Source organism: Sinocyclocheilus rhinocerous, unplaced genomic scaffold (assembly GCF_001515625.1).
Source record: "Sinocyclocheilus rhinocerous isolate Xijiao unplaced genomic scaffold, SAMN03320098_v1.1 scaffold611, whole genome shotgun sequence".
Lineage (NCBI taxonomy): Eukaryota > Metazoa > Chordata > Actinopteri > Cypriniformes > Cyprinidae > Sinocyclocheilus > Sinocyclocheilus rhinocerous.
The window spans coordinates 321,573-348,189 of NW_015623515.1; the positions used below are offsets into that span (position 1 = coordinate 321,573).

The 26,617-nt window shown below is 37.0% G+C and overlaps 3 protein-coding genes across 9 annotated transcripts in view; 1 reads left to right on the top strand and 2 right to left on the bottom strand.

Moving 5' to 3' along the window:
• LOC107711262 (tudor domain-containing protein 7B-like) overlaps nucleotides 1–19,276 on the bottom strand; it is a 28,109-nt gene extending 8,833 nt beyond the window's left edge. The window contains exons 1-9 of the mRNA XM_016516263.1: nucleotides 19,215–19,276; nucleotides 12,660–12,798; nucleotides 8,808–9,014; nucleotides 8,578–8,722; nucleotides 5,863–6,046; nucleotides 3,601–3,683; nucleotides 2,885–3,108; nucleotides 1,232–1,800; nucleotides 816–1,009 (exon numbers count right to left, since the gene is read on the bottom strand). Coding sequence (XP_016371749.1) covers nucleotides 816–1,009; nucleotides 1,232–1,800; nucleotides 2,885–3,108; nucleotides 3,601–3,683; nucleotides 5,863–6,046; nucleotides 8,578–8,722; nucleotides 8,808–9,014 — 1,606 coding nt within the window. The 5' untranslated portion in view covers nucleotides 12,660–12,798; nucleotides 19,215–19,276. The remainder of the gene's footprint in view (nucleotides 1–815; nucleotides 1,010–1,231; nucleotides 1,801–2,884; nucleotides 3,109–3,600; nucleotides 3,684–5,862; nucleotides 6,047–8,577; nucleotides 8,723–8,807; nucleotides 9,015–12,659; nucleotides 12,799–19,214) is intronic.
• A 130-nt stretch (nucleotides 19,277–19,406) lies between these two features.
• The window catches only part of LOC107707645 (SH3 domain and tetratricopeptide repeat-containing protein 1-like), a 19,810-nt gene continuing 12,599 nt past the window's right edge, over nucleotides 19,407–26,617 (top strand). The window contains exons 1-9 of one of the 2 annotated variants that reach the window (XM_016511760.1): nucleotides 19,407–19,561; nucleotides 20,473–20,538; nucleotides 21,329–21,459; nucleotides 21,544–21,649; nucleotides 22,453–22,593; nucleotides 22,713–22,911; nucleotides 23,001–23,077; nucleotides 23,767–23,962; nucleotides 24,088–24,218. In XM_016511760.1, the coding sequence (XP_016367246.1) occupies nucleotides 19,417–19,561; nucleotides 20,473–20,538; nucleotides 21,329–21,459; nucleotides 21,544–21,649; nucleotides 22,453–22,593; nucleotides 22,713–22,911; nucleotides 23,001–23,077; nucleotides 23,767–23,962; nucleotides 24,088–24,218 (1,192 nt within the window). In that variant the 5' untranslated portion in view covers nucleotides 19,407–19,416. Of the gene's footprint in view, nucleotides 19,562–20,472; nucleotides 20,539–21,328; nucleotides 21,460–21,543; nucleotides 21,650–22,452; nucleotides 22,594–22,712; nucleotides 22,912–23,000; nucleotides 23,078–23,766; nucleotides 23,963–24,087; nucleotides 24,219–26,617 lie in introns of those variants that run through there. The other variant, XM_016511825.1, reaches the window with a different exon arrangement.
• LOC107707886 (gametocyte-specific factor 1) overlaps nucleotides 24,165–26,617 on the bottom strand; it is a 9,261-nt gene continuing 6,808 nt past the window's right edge. For 5 of the 6 annotated variants that reach the window (XM_016512308.1, XM_016512174.1, XM_016512098.1 and 2 more), the window contains 4 exons: nucleotides 25,286–25,412; nucleotides 25,113–25,196; nucleotides 24,921–24,990; nucleotides 24,168–24,761 (listed from right to left, as the gene is read on the bottom strand). In XM_016512308.1, the coding sequence (XP_016367794.1) occupies nucleotides 24,674–24,761; nucleotides 24,921–24,990; nucleotides 25,113–25,196; nucleotides 25,286–25,412 (369 nt within the window). In that variant the 3' untranslated portion in view covers nucleotides 24,168–24,673. Of the gene's footprint in view, nucleotides 24,762–24,920; nucleotides 24,991–25,112; nucleotides 25,197–25,285; nucleotides 25,413–26,617 lie in introns of all 6 variants that reach the window. The other variant, XM_016512372.1, reaches the window with a different exon arrangement.

Below are 26,617 nucleotides of genomic sequence, written 5' to 3' on the forward strand. Positions count from 1 at the left end.
TAATGTTTTTGTTAGTCTATCAGTTGAAGCCACTAGATGCAGCGCTGCTGCGTTGTTCATTAAAAATATTGCGGAAAAGGAGAACATCAATGCAGAGAAGATCTTGTTTACATCAAAACTAAAACCAAGCCGTTCACACAGAACACATATTTCGTGCATTTTCTAGAGGGACATCTATCACCGTTGCACTCGCATCTCGCACAAAAGAGCCGCATGTTTAGAAAGCCATGCAAAATTAATACAAAGTTTAACTTTGAAAAAACATATCTCGAGACTTATGGCGGGGTTTTTCCCATCCCACTGCATCTCATGTTTTCAAGTGAAAAAAGCACTCTATGTGATTGGTTTTCGGTCCTTTGTATTAAACTATACATACATACATGATGCTGTTTTGTTTATAGTTGTTTAAGCAACTTAATTACAATTGGTTTATAAACATTATGCACTTTGAATAAACGTGCATTAGTAATATTTTGCTCGATGCGCCCACTTGTGGCCTCAGGAGAGAACCCAAAAGCTTTTCTTCACCCTAACTGGAATTATGCATTTTAAATTTGAATATAATTCAAATTTTGATCATATTTAAGTAAAAAATTCGAATTTAGTTTTTCAGCTATTTTGACAGCCCTACTCCTAGCTTCTGAAAAAAGAAAACAAACAGCTTTGTCATTACAGCAGAAAAACCAGAAATATCTCACCCTACAGGGTAGCCTTTGAATACTGTCTTGGATAATGTGGGGCCTTAAAGTCAAAAAGGTTGAGAACCACTACACTACTCTATTATGTTCAGAAGTGTTCTTCAATGACCCCATAACGCACCTTGACCTTGTCGGCCATGACCTCACAGACTTGTGCTCGGAGGATCTCCTCCTCTTCCTCAGCACATACAGCAGTCAGCTGACCTGTTAATGGTGAAGTCAGAGCCACCTTGTTGCTGTCTTGCCCATAGAACTCTCTCATTTCATCTTCTAACTTCTCCTGTGCCTTAGAGTAACCTTCACCTATGTACCTGCATATAAACAGACAAACACACTTCATCAAGAGTACAACAGTGGCCGTCAACTTTTACAGTGGCCTGACAGATTTTCCCTCAGCGGGCATTTCCAAAAATTCTTCAATCAAAGAATTCTATTCTCTGATCCAATCCAACCTGCTCTGAGATTAATCTAAGCAAAGGCATGATAAAGGTCACACCCCTCATGATCTATAGAATATTGATTATAAATCGCACCTCAGAATGACGCTGTTTGTGTCACCTGCTTCCACCACCAGGACAGAAGGGTATTCCTCTCTAGGGATGACAAGAGGAGGAACAGTCTGGCTGCTCAAACTGCGCTCTACTGCTTCTTTCGTCTCTGAGCCAGCCAATCCCGACTGGTTACGGTTCTCGTCTTCTACTACTTTTGCATACAGAATTGCTCTTTTGGGGTTGTCCGGCATGGGGTAGTCAATCGTGCATATATCTGAAAGCAGGGTGAGGTGGTCCAGCACAAACTCCGGTAGTTTACATTTATATGTGTCCTGATACAGTTTAGGCAGAGCGTGGGCCCACAGGCCACTGCTGTATTTCAAGAGCAGATCTCCAAGCTTCTGCTTGACGTCGGGTGGTAGATCCCTAGGGGATGCCGGAGTGCTTGATTTGGAAGTGGCAGATGATCTTTGAGTCTGAGGTTTTTTGTGATGAAATGGGGATTTGTCATGGGTGGGGGGTGTAGCAGCACTATGTGGGGTAATCTGGCTAGTTTCTTTAGCAGGGTACAGCAGCAACTCTTGAGGTTTGGTACTGCATGGTTTTTCAACCTGCAAACCGAACAACAAGACAGCATTTTTATTCTGCAGACAAATACACAGAGCTAATTTATTAATCATTTATGCACAATTGAGTTTGAGGTCTCGACTTAACAAACGGGACCTTTCCTAATCAGTGGGCATTTATCAACCACTTTACCATACTGGATGCCCCTAAACCTAGCCCCAAGTGGGTTAGCAAATCAGGTAAAGCAGTTGCAAACACCCACAGCCTGTGGAATGCCCTTAATTGAATGGGCAAAGCCCTAAGGTACTGCAGAAACCTATACTTGGGCAGACTTCTGGCTGCCATCTGGTGGCACTGTGACTTGTGAACTACAACAGCCAATTCCCAACCAATTCCTGTTTCCCTTTTTGTGATTAACGTAATCCCTCACCATGACAACACTGTTCGAGATATCCACCTTTTTCTTCAATGCGGAAGTAAGCCTATGGGTGAGACTTCCGGTTCATTAGCCGCTGTAGGTAAATAACGAGGAGAATAACAACGTGCAGTAAACGGTAAAACTGTTTGCACTACAAACCAGTGTGTTCATAATTAAGATAATACATTAAAATAATATGATAAGACACACCAATTTTCAATATCAAGCAGCAAAACGAACTGTTTTGTACAGCTAAAAATAGCTGGATGCAGATGAGACCGGAAGCCAGACCCATAGAATTTACAAATGGCCGCGCCCATTTTTACGACAAGAAAAAGGTGGACAAGTGTCTTGGCGTAATGTTGACCAAGTTTGGTGAGAATCACATGAATTGTCTCCAATTCTCTCTCCAACCCTTAGAATTAAACTGGCAAATATGCAGAGCTGTAGGTGCTACACACAGCCAGGAACAACAAAAAAACAAGGTAAATGTGCATTATGTTAATGAGTTTGGATTCTGACTTCAAAATGGTCTTATAACAATAAACAGTCTTTTTGAACTTGGGAGGATATTTTAAGTTCTGAAGGTTGCAATTTGTTTTCATAAATTGATTCTCATGTCTTGATCCCTTTAATGACACAATTACACATAATGCTACTGTGTTCTAATGACATCAGATGACAGGCTAATCAGGCATCTGTAAACTTACAGTACAAATGTGCGTCCAGTGTTCCAGGTCTTTCAGGGCTTCACTGGGTAGGTCTTGTTTATAATGCTCTCGATACAGCTGAGGCAGCTTGGATACCCAGAGGCCATTGCTGTGCTTGTTAAGAACCTCTTTAAGACGGGACTGCACCAGCTTGGGACTGTAAGGCGCAGAATGAGGCAGCCTAGGTTTTGATGGAGTTGTGTTTTCATTCAGGATAGAAGGGGCTAGAAATATCAACAACATAAATGCTGCAGCTTATTAGCAATACTGCATTGCCAAACTATAAACTAAAACCATAAAATCATAAACAGATGCTAAATAAATTTGCAGCGAATCAGACTCTATTCATTAAGTCTTATAGCAATTTTGTCATTATTTATTCACCCAAGAGAATATGACTTTCCATTTATGACATTTTTTTCCCTTTCTGGGTGAACTATCACTTTAAAATATAGCCCATAGCAACATCAGAACTGAAGGCATGTAGTCCTGAGAGATCCCTCTGTGTAACAGCGGGAGGTTTTTGCCTGCTTGAGACAGAAGTTGACTGTTCTCTTTTCATCCTTAATGAACATCCCATGTCTGGAATGTTTTCTGGGACAGGAAGTTAAGTTAGAGACTCCAGGATAACTATAACCTTTAAAGGAGTTTCTTGTGGAGAGAAATGTTTAGATACCCTGCATATTGAACACTTTTCCCACCCAAAATGTGCTCACCATTGCTCTGCTGTTGGTTTTGGGAGAGATGGGCATGGACTTCTTTTTGGAATCTGGAGGGAAGTGTCATTCTTTTGTCTGATCTAGGGGGGGGGAAACATGAGATTATATTAAGGAGAACTTGAAATCTGAAATTTTTGGTTAATATACTGCAAGATTTTAACTAACCTTTTACCCCAAAATTTCATTTGTTGATAGAGTGTATCCAGTATTATAAAACAGCCATTCAACACTCTTTCCAATGAACCAGATCTCTTTAGGTGGACCAAAAGCAACCAGTTCTCATTTTGGTCCATAAGAAGGGACTTCAGTCCACAATTTTTTAATCACGCCTTTTTTTTTTGGCATCAGCTATTTGCACTAAGTGTAAATAGTGATATATGCTATTTACACTATGTGCAAATAGCAACAGATGCTACTTACACTAAGTAAAATTAGCATATTTTCTTAGAGAAAGATGCTATTTACACTACGCAAAAATAGCGTATTTGCTTAGTGATAGATGCCATTGACACTAAGTGCAAATAGCCATAGCTTCTATTCACACTATGTAAAAATAGCAGTATTTTCTGCTATTCATACTACTTATTGCAAATAGTGGCAATTATCTGCACCTCAGTATTGTAGTACATTATAAAACAGTCTGCAATAATAACGTATTGAGTGTAAATTATAAGTTTTATTAAAATTATTAAATGGATGCTCAACCCTAACCCTACCCGATACTTCATTTTCAACTTTTCGATTATTTTCCTTCATTATTATTGAAAATTAATGCCTTTCCGATGCGATATGTTATGTGAAAAGGGAAAAGAATTGAGTTCGGCAAAAGGCGGATTCGAACTCGGGTCGATCGCGGCAAAAATCTGCACTATGCGTTTTACCACTTACGCCAATGGAGATGTTCTTTGACAGCTGTCTTTTGTAATTTTGTCTAGCCCAATCACATGTTGGTGGGCGGAGTTAGTGTAAATAGCCTCTGCCAACAAGGCGGGATATTTGCACTTAGTGTAAATAGACACCTCCGTTTTAACTCTTGATGACTTCATCTTTGGCATTCCACCGAAACAAAGTCAGCATGAAAATTCACCCTATCTTTATTTATTTATTTATTTGACGGTGTAATGCTGTCAAAATGTCTTAACTTCAATCTTCCCTTGAAAAGATATCTCAAAACCCAAACATCAACCAATGGACAGAACCAAGCTGGCACCCTACATTTTTTGCTTTTTTTGATAATCTGGTTCACGCTTATGTCCATCAAAATACTAAAGAAAATATAATGATGCAAAATAGGATTATGTTACAGAAAAAAATAATTCATGAAAATAAATGCAAATTTAATACTCCATTATTGCCGAGTTATCCTCCTAATCTGTGTAATTAATTGGTCATCTTAATTCTGCTGCAAAATAGCCTAGTAGAGTTTTCATAAACTAAGCAGACAGGAGGGATATAGAGCAAATAATACAATGGTGATAGTAAGGACAAAAGCAGACATTTTGGCAAAGTGCTGCAGCATGATAAAGCAGGGGTGTGGAGGTCTTTTTGCATATGATTCTAGGTGTCAGATGACCCAAACTCCCCCTCAACCTGTACCAAAGGGAAAGTGCTGATTCATTGTGGACTGGTTTAGAATGGCTAATCTGTGAGAGAATGGAGGGAAGATTAACAAACCCCAGTACACCCGCTTAACTCTGCCACCCTCACAGCCATTGTGTGTGTGCCACAGTAAGCGATAGAGAACACAATTCTAAAGAGTGAGGTCAGTTGTTTGCTCTCAATGGTTTTTGGCTGGAGTGATTTCACACACACACACACACACACAGACAGCACCCTTCATTCGATTGCTGAATAAGCACTAGGTTCAGACAACATTCAGCTGAACTGCTCTCTGTTATTGCCAATCAAGTCACACAGTATCAACAGCTAGAGACACGTAGTTGCAAAACTGGAAAATTAAGAGTCAGTGAAAAAATAAAGAGCTTGTTTCTGTTGACTCATTAGGACTTGATTTGTATTCTCAGCTACTTGCTCGGCAAAATGCTGCTCACACAATAGGTGCGCTTACTTTAAAAGATGCTTTTTCGTAAGAAAGTGTCAGCTGTACTTTTTATCTTTCAATATAGGAATTTCAAAGTACTTTAACTTATTTATTTGTAGCTCTTAATGTGGCTATAATGCAAAGTTTTACCTATTTTATTGCATTTTATCACTTTTTGAGACTCCACTTGACAGGCTTTGTGTTTTTGAGTCTTTCACCTTTCTGAGGGAAGGGAGGGTCTTCTTGTGGGTGTGTTGTGGGGTCTGCCTCCTTTCCCATCAGGCTGGGAGTCCCTCAAGCTTCCTGTGCGAGGAAGGGGGTCTCCATGTCCCCCTCCACGACCTCCACCTCGCCCCAGATGTCCACAATGGTCGGGCTGTCTCAAAGATGTCCTTGGCCTTGCTATGAAGGAGATGAGACAATATCTAAATCAAAAAAGTCAAATATATAATCTAATATATAAGACTGAAAAGAACACACATATAATTCCAGGCCTATTTCCTATCTACAGAGACAGAATTTGAAGCATTTGAGTGTCCTGTGACCCTTTTACAGTGCTTTGTAATGACAGGAATTTCCATGAACAACAATTTCTATCAACATACTGCAATTAAAGCACACTTCCTCACATGGACACTATTATTGCTGGATTACACTGTGTCTTTACCGGGTACTAGAAAAACAAACAGAAACCACTATAATCAGTGGTTCTGTCTACACTGCATGCATGCCACGACGAGTCACCGACAGTAAAATGATGCAGTAAGCAGCATTTTCTAACAATAATATCAACAAGACGAAAAAAATCTGTAAATCTCTGATTGTCAGAAGACAATAAAGGATGCAAACCCACCATAAAAGTATCATAAAATTGGTCCATACGACTTATATGTTCTAAAGCCATACAACAGCTTTGTGTGACAAACAGACTACAATGTTGTCGTTTTTTTCTCCGATGGGTTGTTAACTGCTGTGATTGGATCTCTGATCAATGAGTCAGTGAGTGGAACCTGAGACAATATCACTCTGACTCATGCTGTTATTTTCAACCAGATCAATGGATTAACTGAAAAAAATCCAACTCAAAAGAACAATTTGTTCACAAATCAAATATTACATGCTTCTCTCATATGTCAGACGAATGCCAATATTTTTTGTGAACTGTGACTTAGATATCTGTCTGTTCTTCACACAAAACAGTCATACAGCTTCAGAAGACTTGGAATATTGATAACAGTAATATGGACCGCTTTTATGGGTAGATACTGCTTTTGCTCCTTTTGTGCTCCATTTCTCCTTTGTATTCCATGGAAGAAAGACAAGCACACATGTTGGGAACAACATGGGAGAAAGTAAACAACAACAGATTTTTTTTCTCTGATCTCTTTAACAAATCCTATAGAAACAATAGAACAAATACTATTTTTATAGAAACTATAAAAATATCAGTTTGTTGTGCTTAATCCTTTAATCAAACAGATGAAGCCAAACACTGTAAGCTAGATCAAACATATATCATTGCACACAAATCAGTTTAGTTAACAGACAATCTATAAGGTATAACTCTGCACATTCTCCAACTAGATGACCATGAAGTTTCTGGAAGTCAGCATAATCACGAGAAATTAGAACATGCACCAAAATATTACTCTCCTCTTTACACATAGCATTTGAAATGCAACAGCAGCTGCAAACTAGTCTCAACTAAATAACAATTACATCATACTCACACTGTGTCAACAGGACTTCAAACCCATTTTCTCTCATACACATTCAATATGACATCATTCCACTAACCTGACTGTAACAGAATGACATCATATCTTCCAACCCGGCAGTAAACTCAGCCGGTTGCTTGCTAACAGCGCAAGCCGTCCAACCGGTCTAGCGTGGAAAAGTGGCAGCAATTTAACACCTTATCACTGTCTACAGCCCTCCTGAGATAAGCGCTCCACAGGCTGATCGTTTCTGCAAGACAGCAGATGGTGAGCTAAGTAGACAAAAACAGGCAGAGCATCACCACAGCAGCGGCAGTTGAGTCATTAAATAACAGATGAGGAGAAAAAAAAGAAACGGTTTCAGACAATCCTCCCCTGAACAGCCACGCAGGCTCTGCTGTACCTCTCCACAACACTGCAGTCTCCAAACCTCCCTCTAGGTCAATACAGATGCCCGCTTTCTGCTGTATCACGGCAAGCCAAGTAAATACTGAGTCACTGATCAAGGGACAGCGTGAGCGCAGAAAACCCTGAAGCTGACAGTGAGTTTGCAGCTCCCAGAACAGCCGCAACCTGTAATCTGAATGATCTAATGCAGAGCTTTATTCTTAGTACATCCAGAACTGTGCTCACATCCTCAGAGGAGTTTAAATAGGCCACACGCACAACCAAAAAAGACACGGGATGCACAGGACACTAGCATACATTCTCTTTAAAATGTCTCATGGATAACACATAGACATGTTGCATTCACAGTCACATCTAACAAAACTGTAAACTAAAATATGCTTTAATGTAACTTCTACTGAAACTTGCATTTCACGTATTTGTAATTATACATGTTTGTAAAGATTATGTTGAAATGTAGTACATTTCAAATATATTAACTGTAAATGTAACATTGCATAACACTACAGTTAAAATTATAATGAAGTACTTTACATGTGCTTTCGACAACAAATCAAAATAAATGTACTTCTTTAAAGCATGACAATAGATTATTAAATTAACGATTATTTCAAATGTACTTTTAGCATACATTCTCTATGTGTGACCCAGGACCACTAAACTAGTCATAAGGGTCAATTTTTCGAAATTGAGATTTATACATCATCTGAAATCTGAATACATAAGCTTTTGTGTTATTATTCTGAATAACACTTTAAAGTAAGAGTTGCATGCAGTCATATTTAACAAAACTAATCAGAGTCTCACCATTCAGTGCAAGAGGAGCTGCTGGTTTGACTCTCATTTGACAGTTCACCACTTGAGGTCGGCCGGTCCTCTTAGCTGTGCGCTGACGGGCCGCAAGCTTAGTAACGTGGGTCATCTCGTTTCCTGTGGTAGCATGGCATACCACCTATGGGTTTTTAACCATTTAAAGATTTAGTATTCATGTATCCCTGCTGAATAACTGAATTTCAAAAGGTAAGGGAGAGACTTACCTCCCCAGACTGCCCTTTATCCAGTTTCACGACCGAAGGCATGCTGTGCAGGAGGGCATCCAGCGTGGCATACCCCAACTGTTTATAAGGTATGAGCTCACCCGTCAGGTCTTTATACTCTACCTGCAGGTTAGACAGTGACACGCCACTCTTAGTGGACTGGAGCACCGCCCGTACCATCTTCTTCACCAGTTCCTCATCCGCCATCTGAAAAACAACAAGGAGACACTACTGTTCAAATGTTTGAATTTGGTGAGATGTTTTAATTTTTTTAAAGAAGTCTCTTATGTTTCTTAAGGCTGCATTTATCTGATCAAATTTACAGTAAAAACAGTAATTTTGTGAAACGTTATTATTTAAAATAACTGTTTTAATGTAGTTTAAAATGTAGTTTATTCCTGTGATGACAAAGCTGTGTTTTCAGCGGCCATTAGTCTTCAGTGTCACATGATCCTTCAGAAATCATTCTAATATGCTGATTTGGTGCTCAAGTAACATTTCTTCTTATTATATTGAAAACAGTTGTGCTGCTTAATATTATACATTTCTTTCAGAAAGTTCAAAAGAACAGTATTTATTTGAAACAGAAATTGTTAATCGTACCAATGTAAAAGTCTTTACTATGAATTGAATGCACCCTTTAATGCACTAAAGTAGGGCTGTGCGATATTGAAGAAAAATGCGATATGCGATAACTCATTAAATAATGCGATATTCGATATGCGATACGATAATGCTTAAAGTGCCACATGCTCAGATGAAACCGTTTTACTCAGCTGTTGCTGAGTCAGTTCTGTGAACTTCTATAACTATCTTGTGTCATATATATATGGTTATACCACAACGAATTCCTTGTGTTTGCGCACACTTAAGTGGTGAATAAAGCTCATTCTGATTCTGATTCTAATAAGAAAGCACCCCTACAACAACTTCTGAAAGTGAACGCTAGTGTTTTACTCGAGCATTACATAAAAATGTCATTTTAACATTAGTGTAATCAAAAAGGAAAAATACAACACTGATTAGTATTTACTCTATGAATTCAATATGCACTGATTCTTATTTAAGCTACAAAAGTTATTTAGGTAAGAGCAGTGAGTGATTTTCTCTTTGTCTTTTGTTCATGGCCCCAAATATTGCAAGCTGTAGCGATATGCATATTGCGATATGTACATTTGCGATATTTCGATAATTTCGATATATTGCACAGCCCTACACTAAAGTATTAGGCTAGTTTCTTCCAAAAAAAAAATGTGCCCCCAAATTTTTTAATGGTAGTGTACCTTTACACTTGATACCAATAAAACAATTTTGCACCAACAGATCACTGTAAAGCCACATTGGCAGAATAAACAGTGCTAGGTGGGCAGAGGTCGCACAACTGTTAATGGGTTTATGAGTCCAGCATTGATCTCCTTTATGCTGAAGAATGTTATTGATTACAACACATATAAAGCTACTGGACAATCAATGACCATATCTGATAGCAGACAAACAGTTAAATATGTTTTAGAATAGATCTCATCAAGTCTTGTTTATCCAAACTTAACATCGGCAGGTAAGAGTATGCAACTGTGGTACTACTGGCATTTCATGTCATTTTATTTTTTTTGGTATGGGCAAAGTGGTATTGCTGATGTGACTAATGAATTGAGCAAAGCACATTGCCTTCTAGACTAGCCGGTCACAACCAGACAGTTAAAGCTGCACAAATGGATCATCTCATAACACACTGTTTATTCGTTTTATGGCCAGTCAGAATGGCTTATGTTCAAGAAAGCAAGAGCCAACACCAGCAGTTTAAATCAGCAAGTATCCATAGAAACCACTTTCAAACCCGTGTGAATGAGAAATACACTTTAGCATACTTTTAAAAAGAGTACTTATTATGGAAATAATACACCTCAAAAGAATATATTTAACTGTGAACTGAATGTAACGTTTTCAGACACTTAACTGTACATATAAACTGCATAATTATAGTTTATATTTATATTAAATACACTTAGCTGAACTTTAGAGTGATTTTTGGCCCACTTGAGTATGATTACAATAAGTAGGCAAAATCTGTATATGTAATTTCATAATTACTTCTGTCTTTGAAATGTGGTTAAAGTCTTCTGCTGAAGTCTTCTGTAATGACAAGTATTTGTGGTAAACATACTTTAAAGTCATTTTTATTGAAACTCGTTTGTCATGTATGTCATATATTTGTAATTACACATGTAATAATTAAATTGCAACTTAGTACATTTACAATATGTTACCTTTGTAATATTATATAACACAATACAGTTAAAATAACTATCAAGTACTTTACATGTGCTTTAGTACTGCATGTTAGTCAACACATCGAAAGAAATGTATGTCTTTAAAGTACAACAAAAGAAAATACTATTAACAAATGTATTGAAAATTTTATTTTGACATAACAAAGTGCCCTTTTAAAAAATTTACTTACGTGTCTTTAGAAACATAGTCATGAAAGTGACTTTAAATACAGGTAAGTGGCCTTTTATTTAATAAATATTATGTTATCTGCAAGTACAGTTTTTTAAGTACACTACAAATGCACATTTAATTGTGTAAAAACAACTACCCAACTTTAAATGCAAACCTTATTAACCGTTAATGTCAATCACTTTTAGCACGTCATATTTCATAACAATTTCTGTATTATCTTCTATTACTTAGTAGTGATGTACATATTTAAGCTACAATTTTAATTCATGTGCATTTCATAAATAAATCTCCACTGTGACTGAACAAGCCAATAAGGCCCCTTTTTGCATACACATCACAACAAATGCATAAACTATTTGTTGTGGTACTACAGGTGTTTAGGAAAATGCTTTATATATATACAGTGGGTACGGAAAGTATTCAGACCCCCTTAAATTTTTCACTCTTTGTTATATTGCAGCCATTTGCTAAAATCATTTAAGTTAATTTTTTTTCCTCATTAATGTACACACAGCACCCCATATTGACAGAAAAACACAGAATTGTTGATGTCATAAACCATGAAGCTGCAGGTAGTTGACATGACATGTCAAGCACTGTAATGATAGCAGTGTCACACAGTATAATGAATCTAAAACTACTTTAAACAGCATTAAATTAAAATGCAATTTTTTTATTGTTGCAATATTTTATTGTTGTGACTTTATTTATACTTCCTTTTCCTTTATATATATATATATATATATATATTATTCTAAAATCTTGGTGTTATCCATGTTAAAATGTCCGTGTTAGTTGTCACACACCTGCAGCACAATGTGAGCATCTATCAATGAAATGAAAGAGAAAGTAATGAGAATTGGCATGGCAGAGCTCGTGTGCACTACACGTTTAGAAAGTTGACGTGCTGTTTTCAGGACAGATAGAGACACACCCTTTATTCTGGACAAAACTTAACGACGGTCGGTCGCAATCAAAAACACTTTATAGCTGTATTTCACACAGTTCTTTTATAGTTAGACGACTTTATTTAGTTGACATTTGATGTAAGTTAGTGTATTTACAGCAGGAAAGTTGACACAGTGAGCATACATCATATTTACAGTGTACGTGTTAAAGAATTTGGACTGGCCAACTACTGTCCCGATTTATCCGCTCCCTCCGGCCATAAACTCCCAAATATCTCACTATAAACATGTTTTAAATGTGTGTTCTGAAGTTTAATTTCACTTATTTGAACCGGGTGATTATTCGTGGTCTGTTTAGCTGACTGTCAATCAAAGTTACAGTAGTAGCTATAAACTGATATACTGCGCGTCTCTCTTCCACCAAAGCTGCTTAAATATAAAGCGGCGAGTTCAGATACTTTCACAATGTCTCAGGTCTTACCGCTCAATGGATGTGGGTCGGTCAGGCCGGTTTAGATGACAGTGACTGGCTCTGTGAGACTGGTCGCGGTGTCCTCCTCGCGGTTTGTCCCGCAGGCGGTGTGTGTGAGTCCCGTTGAGAGCTGCTCGCACCATCCCATCTGTAATTACACACAACGCGCATGCGCAGTACACACAGTATAAGCAGGTACAAAAGACTACTGATGTATTGTATTATACTTTCCTTTTACTGTGTTTTTTTTGATTACTTTGTTATTGTTTTATCCTTTTAAACTTATATTGCTCGAAAAACGATTTCGTTGAAAAGGAAAAGAGCATTTGCTCGACCAAATGTACATTGAAACGCATTTTAACATTCAATACGCCTTAATTGCAATTTATTAGATTATATTTTTGTTACTGGAAGATCCAGCTAATACCAGTTTAAGATAGTAGCTGGTTCAAGCTGGTTTAAGCTGGTTATTAGCTGGTCAAAGCTGGTGGACCAGCTTGGCTGAGCTGGGGAATCATGAAGTTGTTTTGATAGTTGGAAACAAGATAGATTTTTTTAAGAACCACAGTCTAAAAAAATAATATCTTTAATGCTTCTTGAGTTACAGGCATGCAAACTTTTTGGGGGAAAGTGCTTTTTCACATTTTGGAACTGTCACCATTGGCATACAATTTTGTTTAAGGATTGCTGAAATATATTATTTAAGTATATTAATCCATGCATTTAATATTTCTTGTACTTAATACGTACCACTTTCACCAGACGAAAATGATCAAGATCTAAAACTGCATGGTTGAGTTGATACACACTGACCCAGTAACAACATTTATTGTATGAATGAAAAACATTTAACTATTATATATATAAAATATAATAATTTAATTATTATATATATAAGTTATGCTCCACACAACTCATTGCAGAGCTCAATAGGGATTGTCAAACAAAGAGACATGTTGAAGCCTTTTCTGGTTTGCTTTGAATGAATGGCCTGAATTATAGCATATTTGTTTAGTTGCTTGATGAGAAATTCTTGTGCTGAATGCCAATAAGTTGATTCCCCCCAATGTTATAATTGTCATAACATATGTTGTTAACATAACATTGTTTTATGGGACATCAAAACCCTACTGCATGCCTGCAAAAATAGTAGTAACTCACCCAAAACATACTGTATGTCCCACTGTCACCGTTAACACACATGGAATGACCCAAGTTTAAATCTCCTTTAAGGGAACAAAACTGTATCCTGGCACAAACAGACAGAAAGACAGATTGATTGACTCACACACAAATAATTGGGAAATATAGCAGAATTTTATGTAGTGATCTTAAGTAGTATTATTCAGATTCTATAATTTTAAGATGAAACAAGACAGAGGTCCACGGAGGCCATATGCTCACAATGTACAGTATTATACTCAACAAACAAATATTTACAATGAATATAAGTACATTGGTAGGATAAAAAATAAATGCAGAGCAAGTACAGAGTAAATATAGTAAATGTGAGTTAAATACCGTAAGTAACATACTACAAAATTATCACGAGTGACAAAATTATACATGTGTAAGCTAACTTTTTACAGCAATTTTGCAGTAATTTTTCAGTGCTGTTATAGAGCATCTCATATTTATTCAATTAAATGTCCCTTTCAACAGTGTTTGGAAACACACAGCAGGGACGTTCCCTCCGAGGAGGCAAGGGAGGCAGTGTCCCCTCAAAAAAATTGGATGACAAAATAATTGATATTACAAAAATAAATCGCAACTATTACTAAATATGGCATTAAAAGTATAAAAGTCACTTGTTTTTATAAAGTAACACTGTCCAACAGCGACACCCGCAGGTAAAGTTACAGCGGAGGCTTGCCTCCCTTCAGACTTACAAGTTACAACAGAGACCCCTTAGCGTGCCGTGACTTTTCTGTTTTTTGTTTGTTTGTTTGTTTTATTAAATGCTTGAAAAAACAATAACTGTCCTGCGTCATCAACCCGGAACTAAAGTTCGATTCAGTTCGATTTGTGAACCGATTCGACCGGTTACTTCCTGAGAACCGGCTCAAAAGAACGATTCGTTCAAGAACCGAACATCACTAGTATTACACAGAGACATTAGTAGGCTACTGTATGCAACAATACATAAAATCAGTAGAAAGCGAAAAGTAGAAAGTAGAAAGGGAAACAATAATGACGCACAAGACATTAAATTAATGTGAGTAAATTAAGTTGTATAAAATTACAACTTATAACGCACAAGTGATAATACGCACAGACAATTATAAAAAAATACCTCTGTCCTAATATGAAGAGTTCATTTGCAAAAACAGATAACTCCGTTTTTAACAATTTTCAAAAATCATGTTTTTTTCATTGTGCATTCCAATTAATCTCAATCAAACTGTAGTTGGGTTATTTTGATTAGGTTAAAAATAAATTTAAAAAAATACAGCTAACTAACACAATAAAACACAGTTATCTGATTTTGCAAATAAACTCTTCGTATGTTAAACTGAATGGGGTTTTATTGTGTTTGATTATTTACTCAACATGTACTGCAAAATAAATTAACTGTTTAAAATCAAAATACAAAATCATTGCAAGAATTTAATTACTCATATTGTAGCCCTTGTGCCAACTAGCCCAAATCTCTTATATGCATGTTAATGGTGAAACTCTGATCACAACACTTGGAAGCTTTATCGCATTTATTTTTTTAACAATTATTTACAACTGTTCAGCAGAACTATTGTGTAATAGTGTTTTAATCATTTTTAAATTAGTTTTTTTTTTAACCATTTTAATACAAATACAATTTAATACCACTTACAATATTGCAATCATTTCAATACAAAACATCCAAGGTCACGATTCCTCTTCTTTTACATTCATGTGTTCTTCCAGCTGTTAAACAAAGAAACATCATATGAGTGAACATTTCAAGCAACAACGAAGCTTATATATCAAGCTCATATTAAGAACAACGATATTTTGTTTATCTTTTCACAAGGGCAGAACTAGCAGTACAGGCTAATATAACGCCCAAACAAAAGACAAAGAGAGATGTTGCACCGCAGCGTAGATCCCAGAGTCACACAGACATGGAAACATAAACACGGTGCAGTTCAATGCAAGAACTAAATAACAGTTCCCTCTCATAGGTTCACTTCAATGCTGCGATGAAGACATCGCTATGGGAACATCTCCGGTGTGACGAATGTCTGAAGCCATTATACCATCACGACAATTTATTGGCCAATAGCGCTTAGCACCGCCCCAAGCACGTCACGTATGCTCATATATGCGTGCTGCGCGCTATTTCATCAGATTTTAATTCCTTCAGGAAGCGAATCATCTGTTGCCCATTGGAAAGAGATTCTTGTGTTCTAAGCCATCTATTTATATAGAGCAGTTTACTCCTCTAAGGCGGACACAATGAGTTTTCCGGTAGGCTTATGTATGGATGCATGTTACACAGACTCACGAGGAAACAGGTAGGAAGACCGCTTTGCGGCCTTTATCTATTGTTGTATCCGTGATATCTGTGTTTGTGAGTAAGTTGCGTTATGGGCTGCTCTCTTTCTGAGGAAGGAGAGATGTTCATTCAACCCCCGCCGTTCCAGTTCTGCGGTTGATGAGGCGCCGCACAAGCTCGACGCTTGGGGTGATGGCGATGAGCCTGAGTGTACAGAGAGTGAAAGAATGGAATTAATCCCCTTCTCTCTGGCTCTCTTCCCCAGACCGCGTGCGTTCATCAGAAGAGCGCCTCGTGAGTCAGGTGGTTAGTCAAATCTGATTCCCGCTCCGGAAGCTCTAATCGATTCTTTCGGCTGCGGATTGTTTTCACCCCTCTTTCTCTACGTTACCAGCTGCGCTGTACTAATGCAGACAAGACGCAGACTCTGAGGAGTCATGCAGCAGAAGTTATTTGTGCACTATGTTTTTGGCGCTTTGAACTACCAAGCATTAGTTTGCCCGACTAATTACTATTTCTTTCAACTCCGCTGCTGCATTGAGCTGAAACAAATAAGTGGAAGAGCTCACGTGTTTCAGAGTATTGCTTATAGCAAGCTATAACAGTGAGTAGGCGGGTTTCCTCCTCTCTCTTTAACGTTACCAGCTGCATTGTACTAATGCAGACACGTTCATTTGATTTGGCGCTTATGCTTCCAACTCTTTGTTCGTGTACTCTTTTTAGATGCAGACTCTGAGGAGTCCTGCAGCAGATGTTTGTTGTGCACTATGATTTGGCGCTTCGAGCTACCAAGCATTAGTTGCCCGACTACTTTATGAGCATACATGATGTATGCTTGGGGCGGTGCTAAGCGCTATTGGCCAATAAATTGGCGTGATGGTATAAGGGTTTCAGACATTCGTCACACCGGAGGTGTTCCCATAGCGATGACGTTATCGCAGCATCTCGTTCCCTATTCAGGGAACCAAGGTTACATACGTAACAGAGATGTTTTCTACACTCAATAGGCCCACATAGAGATCAGTAAAAACATGCACTGCAAAAAGTGACTCTTTACCTAATTACTGCAGAAAAATAGAGAATCGATGCGTAGTTGTCAATATCAACTATTTAAACGATTTTGAGCATATTATTTCTAAGCCTAATTTAATGTTTAATTGCTTACCAAACCATATTTTAGCATAGTTTTGCACTGACTGTTCTATCAGAACAGCCAGCAGGTGGATTTCTCGATTTCAATGTTGCAAACTAATAACCACATATTGGACGTCTTCCACCAGAGGGCGCTTGGGGGTTCAAAAACCCGAATATCCATTCAGCCGCCTTCAAACTTCATTCATTCATTCATAACTAATGACGCTAAATGTAATTGCTTAAATAGGAATGGGCTTTATATTACTTTACTTCATCCTAAATAAAAATAAAAAAAATTGTCTTTCTTTTTATTTATTCCTTCCCTTTCTAATTAAATATATATTGAAAAGTAAAATAAAAAAAAATAATAATAAAATAAAATAGTCATCAACCAGGACTTGATTAGGCTATAAATAACTGCCATTCTACCACAATGCATCTTTTTTTTATGTCCATAGAATACCCTCCTCATTCATTCTTTTCTTCCATATTCTGTTAATAGATATTGGTAAGTGGGCACACATAAGCCAAACCTGAAAGCTCTAGGGCTAGAAAGGCTTGTCTCATGAATATTAATTAGGAGACATAACTAGATTATCCAGGAATGCTGGAACACCAACTGCCTGGAAAAGGGAGAGCTTTTGCCAAAGTTTTAGGCTATAATCTCTTTTTACTTACATTGTTTCATTTTTTATTATCATAATACACTTCTATCTTAATACACTTCGACTAGATTTTAAGGGGGAGATAAAAACACTGTAGGCTACTGTAATCAAGAATCCATAAATTGCAGTTTTCCAGAATGCAAATACACTATAATTTCAAACTGGGAATAATTTCAAGAAGGAATAAGCTGTCAATCATTGCATTAATTATAATTACTGCAATTGACATTTCTTGCCGGGGCACTTTGACCCATTACAATTTTTGAATTGTTGGAAATATTGGTTAATCTATATGATTTTGTGACTTATTCTCATTTATGATCATGAACATGCCTGCAAAAGATTTTGCTTTGTTGTTGTGGAATGTGCATACAAAATTTCAGATTTTGATGTTTACAGGCAACTACAATGTAATTAATTATTAATTTAATTAATTAACTACAATGTATCTTATGTCAGTTTCTCAACTTCCCTGTGAGGGTATTTACATTATACATTTAGCAGACCCTTTTATCAAGAAACTTACACTGAAGGCATAGATATTGATCAGTTTGAATTGAACCCATGATCTTAGCGTAGCCATGCTCTAGTTTGAGCGTCAGGGAAGCACACAGAAGTGGTGCTTGTCCACATTTGTTGTGTTTAAAATGTTGTTTTTCAAAACAAATTTAAAAAAAAAAATAGTTACAGTACTTTTTATAAAGTTCACACAGGTGATAAAAATTTTTTTATGAAATAGTTAATATTAAAAATCATATGTTAATGTGTTTATTTTATAATGTATGCATTATGAAAGCACTGAAATTGTGTTATGGCAGCATTTTTGTTTTTAAAAAGAAATAACCTTGGCAAAAACCTTGGCACACATAAGTTTGAGTTACTGATAAATGTTTATAGACCAGTGTTAATGTTAAATGTTTGCTGTTTTTGCCCGATTTTTCCCTTTTAATGGTTTTTGATTAACTGTATTGAAGCCAATTAGGGTCAATTTGACCCCCACCATAAAAAATGTACCCACATAATACAAGGGTTTTAAAACTCCACTTTCCTTTAGGCAACCAGAGAGGAAGGGGAAATGCTGACACTCTTCCTCTGAAGTTTTCTGAGTTCACCCAAATACACAGAGACACACCTACTAAGTTTACACTCATAAAACGGACCACCAGCAATTCTTTACTTCTTTACTCACACCGTGTGATTATTAACTTTTGCTGAAACTTTGCGTGCCAAGGTTATTTATTTTTAAAAACAAAAATGCTTACTGATGCCAAAATCACATAACACACACACCTCCGACAGGGGTGTAGGGAGTAGCTGGACCTGTTGCCTGTGGTTCTGGACGTTCATTTTCTTTTCGCCTTCACCATTAAGGACATGAGTCCGTGCAGTCTTGTAAAATCAGTTCCGCCACCTGTGCGCTTTTATTTGGTGACAGCGCGATGAGCGCGTGATCGACATTACCATTCGCTTCTCCTCTCGGAACTCTGACGGGATGTCAGCCGCGGTTCGTAGAAACTCGTCCAAAACCGGGAACGGCGTGGAGTCCGATCCGGATGGAATTCGGACGATACGCAGAGAGCTGTCGACTGAGTACACACACAATGAATGGGATACTATTATGGAGTCTTCATCTAGAGGTAGGGACGCGGTTGAGCAGCACGAACAGCATAGAGAATAAAAAGAAAAAAGTGTTTCTTAACATATGTGATGCATTCGTATGTTAATGAACGTATGAAGTTGATCGTACGTTTTGAATAATTTGGCAATACATATTGCACTGCCTGATAGGCTACTGGATAAAAATCTCTATTAAAACAATTTATAAAATAGGCCTATGAAAATCTTTTTTTTTTTTTTTTTCACAATTTCTCAATTAGCCTAAGTGAACATATGGGAGAATTCTAAATAATTGTAATTCTTTGGTTTGAGCAGATGTTGCTCTCCAAGTGCTATGCAATGACTTCTAAGCACAGAAGAATGGAAATCTAAAATTATAGGTATTTCTTGTTTTGGATCTTATGAACATTGAATCAGTTGGTAATCATTTTATTTAACTTTTCAGTGTCCTTCACTTTCCATCCTGTTATTCTTTTGTAAAATCCCTGACACTAACAATGGCATCATCCTCCAGGAAGTGACATCACCATTTTGGTGGGAAAGCAACAGCACAAACATCAATATATATTAGTAATGGATTTAATGGATTCTGTGATGTTGTGTGGCATTAACTGGTTTGTCTCTAAAACGTTCAAAAGATCAGTTATGAAAGTTAAGTTGACAGCCTCGTAAGCTACCTGTATATCCTCAGTGGCTAACAGGTTTTCATTTCCATCCTGTTAGTTTGTTGTAAAGGTAGCCTAATTAAGTTAGAATTATTAACGTTTAAATGTCTGTACATGACTATATGCATTTCTGAAAGGCTGATGTAAAATTCCTTAAACTACAACACAATTATCTAGTAAAGTGTTCAAAAGGTAGCCTACAGCATTACAGAAATGACCCACGTCATTGTTAGGACTAAGCTTGTAGTGTGTAAATTTCTTTTCAGATTTTAAGACCTCAAGAGGAAGCATCAAAGGTACTTCAGGAGCTTCTGATGATAATATACCAACAGGTGAATCCAGCTCGCCATATAAAATACTAACTACCTCTTAATACACTGTGACTGATGTGAATAAATCCTGATGACTTTGTAAATTGCCTCCATTGTCTTAATCACATAATAATCTCAAATAATAATAGAATACTGTGTAGAAGAACTGCCCAGAGTTGGCAGTTCTTGGTTTCTGAGTCAATTTATGTCATTCCAAACCTGTACGACTTAATGAAACATGAAAGAAGATATTCTAAATAATGTTGGGAACCAAACAGTTTTGGTGACCGTATTGAACGGTTTCTCCAAATATCTTCTTATATGTTCCACAGTAGGAAGAGAAGGGTGAGTAAATGACAGAATTTCAGTTTTTTGATGAACTATTCCTTTATTTGAACTCTGACCCGCTTTGGTGACACTCAAAAAAGAGTAACTTTTAGAGATCATACATTGGACTTTACAAATCCCACTTGACTGTCATTTATTAACCCTCTCTGTTAAACACATCAGTGAAACATCACATGATTATGGTAAAACACAAAATCTAAACTGTGGATTGAACCACGAATATTGCTCTTGAGATGAATGTTTTAGATTATAAGTCAATGGTAGATCTAGACCTGGAATTTACAGCAGTATAAAGGTTTGGTTTATTATGTCACCTTATATTAACTGACTGGCCTCTTTACATCACTAATTCACTTTCCTTACACATTTACTAGAGCTGACTGGAATATTTTCCATGTGTAGGCTGATCTGTTAGTGTTGGATGCAGTGGTAGATGTTAACTATAAGCTGTTTCCTGTTGCAGTTTTGGCTATGCAGCTGGCTATGGTGGAGGGGCCAGATCGACTTCCTGCCGATGAGGGCACACAGGAAGTGCTTTGCAGGAAACTTTGTGTGCTCGAAGCTGACCTCTCAGGGGTCGTGACCTTAATCTCTGTATGGTCATCCCTATTCAGACCACATCAAATATTCAAAACCTTTCTGAAATGTATTTAACATACTTGCTTCCCTGTCTTGCAGGAGTTGTCTGCTCATTTTGTATCCATCAATAGTGAGGAAAGGACTATATTTATCACCTTTAAAACACTTGAAGAAATATGGAAGTTCAGCACATACCACAAAATGGGTCTGTTCTTATTTCAGTGCCACAGATATAATGTTGTATGCATTTATGTTGTACGCATTTGTTTTATAGCTTTGTAATCTTGTTGACTTGTTCTGTTTTGCATACTCTGTGCAGCACTTTGGTCGACTTTGGTTGTTTTAAATGTGCTATATACAGTAAATAAACATTGTATTGTATTATTAATAATGTCAAGTACTGTAAGAGTCAGGTGCACTACCAAAAGTTAGATTTTTTAATATGTTTCTTTAGTCTCTTATGTATGCTCACCAAAGCTGCATTTATTTGATTAAAAATACAGTAAAGCAGTCATATTGTGAAATTATTATGATTAAAAGCATCGCATGATCCTTCAAAAATATGAAATGCTGATTTGGTGCTCAAGAAACATTTCTTATTATAATCAATGTTGAAAAAAAATGTCTGCTTCATATTTTTTGTGGAAACCATGATACACTATACCATTCAAAAGTTTGGGGTAAGACAGATTTGAGAAAGAGAAAAAGGGGGGAAAATATTTCTTTTATTCAGCAAAGATGCCTTAAATTGAAGACACTAAGAATGTTAAAGAGGATTTCTATTTCATAAAAATACTGTTCTATTGAATTTTGTATTCATCAAAGAATCCAACATTGATAATAATAATAATAATAATAATAATGAAAACCGATATTAATAACTTAAGCACCAATAATAACTGAGCATCAAATCAGCATGTTAGAATGATTTCTGAAGGATCAATAATCGGTAGTGTATATTAAAAGATAATATCTCATAAGACTTACCAAATGTGTAATTTCCACCAGGCTTCTTGGGTCAGTGTATGGAAAACCTTCTCATGAACCAGGAGTTCTGGTTAATCTCCCTTGATCAGCATTCAGGAATTGAGATCGCAATTAAAGAAGAGACACTAAATCTGATGTATAAAGGCTTTCTAATGCAAGAAGGTAAATACATAGTGTTTATGCACACTATATACGTTATATTTAATTTCAGAAACAGACTGGCACACGTATGAGTGAATATCACTGCTATTTGTAGTAAAACAATATTGCTTACTTTTTAGGGTCTTTCTTTGGATGCTGCACAGCTAATCAGATGTTTGATAGCTCTACGTCAGGGAGCGACCTTTATCTGGAGAAGGGGGATATCGCTTTGTTTGAGCCTCCATTCCTAGGATCAGGGTGGACAGTGCTGTCACTTGCAGATGGGGCTAGAGGAACCAAACCAAAACCAGCTCTGGAGCCGGTCATTCCCTTTCATGAGTATGTGTCACCTTATGAATTTCATATGAACTTATTGACAAAATCAACAGAACTAAGAACAATGGATTTTTTTTTTTTTGCTTCCCAAGGTGGTTTCTAAAGTCCTGCCCAGAGAGTATATTAGTGGGTGGTGGAAAGGACACAAGTGACCTTCCCTTCCAGATTGGTGAGAAAATATTTTATATATCCTGTTTTGTGTTTTGCAGTCGGTAAGATTTGGTAATGCTTTTGAAAGAAGTCTCTTAGGCTCACCACGAATGCATTTATTTGATCCAAAATACAGTAAAAACAGTAATAATGTGAAATATTATTTAACTGTTTTCTATTTGAATATCTTTTAAAATGTAATTTATTCCTGTGATGGCAAAGCTGAATTTTCAGCAGTCATTACTTCAGTCTCCAGTGTCACATGATCCTTCAGAAATCACTGTAAAATGCTGATTTGGTGCTAAAAAATGATTTCTTGTTGATTTCTTATTAGAAAACATTTTCTTAATGTAGTTGAAAATGGTTGTGCTGCCTATTATTTTTTTTAGGATTCTTTGATGAATAAAACGTTCAAAAGAACAGTATTTATTTAAAACAGCTAATTTTGGATTGTAAAATTACTAAATTTGAAAAAGCAAAAAGCTTTAGAATAAAAAAAAATGATTAGAAAATTATTGAGGATAAGTGAAGAGGGTAAGTGGTTATAAGCTGCACACAAAATCTGGAGGATTTACTCTGAGATTTATATATTTAGAAACTTTTTAGGAACTAAAAAGAAAAAAAATAAATAATAATAATAATGTAACAGTGCGGCATTGTCATCATCACAATTTAACTCTACCACAATTGTAACAATATCTGTCACAGCAGTAGGGGTCTGCGAGACCACAGACGAGTATGATGCCAACGGGCCAGATGAACTGAGTTTCCAGGCTGGTGAACGTATCATCATCCTGGGCCTGCTGGTGGCCTGTTTTGATTGGTTTATGGGAAAATTGGAGAGAACTGGGGATATCGGACTCGTCAAAACCAAGCTGGTCAAAACAACCAGTTCATTTTGTGAGTAAGTGCTTGTATCATTTTATGAATATTTCAAGTAGAATTTCTGCCATGTGGTTTGTCTTAAATGACAGTTTTCACAGTTTTGCACACGATACTTTATAACTTTATCCTGTGCTTCCATTAAAGATCATCTGACATATTCTTGAAAGACGAGGACAGACAAATTGCTACCTTGGATCAGGACAAAATTAAAGAGAACACTATTGCTTTATTGAAGAAAATATGCCAGTCTGATGTTGGCACAAACTACAAACTTGGTAAGGCTCACAGGAATTTGAATATTCACATTTTAGCATTTATAAATTAAGTTTTATTTGCCTTTACAACGGTATCTGTGCTATGAACAGCATTTGTCTAAGAAAAAAACTACTAACTATTTTTTTTCACCAAAAAGAGGCGTTCCTAACAGACCACAGAGGTAGAATTACAGGCACAAAGCAACTATGACAACACAAAACACATCAATTAAAGTCTTGTTTTCTGTATATCCTGGTCGTAAGCTTTTCTTTTGTTTGGTGTAAACACAGCTAAGAACCTAAACCATCTTTACTGCTCCACCTTTGGGAAACTAAACTGAAGATTAGAAAACTAATTTGTCACGGCAAGAACTAGTGACCCTATACAAGAAATGCCAGAACAAGCAACCGACACTATCAGGATTCAATGTCATTTGTACAGGAATATTCTTGACATGGTTGACACATTAAAAAACTCAAAAATCAGTACAGCTGCTCATCCAGGGAAGAACTCGTGGTGCTCTGAGACCAGCAATCACATTGCTGGAAGTGCTGGGGTTTTCCCTAATACAAAGAGAGATGTGCTGTCACGATTTTGTTGTTTTCATTGAAAATTCAACCAATCTGATCAAAAGGATCCACTGCCAACTATGAAAAAACGGAATCCTAAATGCTACTGCGTATGATTCAGTAATGTTGTTGTGAAGTTAGCTCTATACTGACCTGTCCTGAGGAAGTGATTTGGACACATCCCAGATAAAAGATGGCGCTGATGTTACATGCTTGTCGACCTCTGTAAGGCACAGACACCATCCAATGTTAAAATGCCCATATTATGCACACTGACAAGTGCAAAATTTGATCTTTGGGGTATAATAATTTGCCATTAACTCAGGATACAGATCTATGTGATACCTTCATCCCAGTCTTCATCACACACAGGCGCAGTCCAGGTGCTCACTGGGATTTGAAACTTGCTATCAGTCTTGTCACTGGCCACTGCCATTGAACATTAAGCATTCATTATGCACGGAGTGTGTCTGCAATAACCCAACATGATGAAGGTGAAGGGGTTAAACAGAGCTTACCGCAGGAGTCATTAACAGAGCATCGGTCCACACAGGTTGAGATGTGATGGGACAGCTCATGTTTTCTCATCAAGTGGCGTGCATTGAATGGACATGTCCATAATTCACCAACCAATTCAGGATGATTCTACAAATGACATTAAGATCACAGATATTTATCAGTGCTCAATACTTTTAAAAGTCTTGAAACAGAAGTAGTTTTCTTCTAGGAATGTCTAGTTGCTGATATTAAATCAGTAACTTGGTAATAACTTAGCATGACATGACAATTCACCCTGTCTGTTTGGTAAATTCATGTTATAGAATTCATCCATGCAAATGTTTAATTTAATTTTTTTAAAATTTGACCATTTGACCTCGTAATGTTATTCAAAATGTCAAAACTCGATCTTCCAGCGAAAATGGCAGCCTTCTTTCTGGTAACATACTGTATGCTGGACCAATTATTTAGTTTGCTTAAACTATACCCCTTTCTTATAATTGACTGCAAACTAACATTCTGCCTCCATCCAATCAATAGCCATCGGCTTGCACTGAACCACAAGAATAGTGTTAAATACAGACTAAATCCAGAGGAACTGTGGCAACGTCTCCAAGATGCTTCAAGAAACCTACCTGCAAAGCTACAGTACTGTTAAAAGTACAGTACACTACAGTACAGTACTGTGTGAAGCACTGGCTGTTGTCAGACTCCTTGTACAAACAAAAATCTCACTGGATTATTACAATTAATGGCAAAATGAATGTTTGGAAATGTAAACTGATATTTCCTACTGACACACTACCGCAAAAGATAGAAATAACTGACTTAAAACCATTTTTTAGCTGGTGAAAATACTAGTGTTCTAATAAGTTTGGCCACCACTGTATTTAATAAATGTTTATGCGCAGGATTTCAATTCTGCTTCATCATAGCAGTCCATCATAGCTGCTTTGTTGCTGCATTCTGGTGTGGGGAAACCAATCCCATTAAAGGGGTCATATGATGTTGCTAAAAATAACATTATTTTGTGTATTTGCGGTAATGAAATGTGTTTATGCAGTTTAAAGTAAAAAAAAACACATTTTCCACATACTGTACATTATTGTTTCTCCTAAGGCCTAGAGTGAGGAACGGCTGGCGGATTCGACGAAGGATCGTCCGGCGGGCTCACGGCAACCACATGTGACGACCCCGGGCTGGATCACCGTGGGGGCGGGGGCGTTCCCTCTTTTCCTGCTTTCCTTCGTTAAAAGCGCCGTGTGCATTTTACTTTCAGCGCCGTGTGCATTTTACTTTCAGCGTCAATTGCTTGAATGCAACAACAAAATACAACGTCAAACTCACTTTAG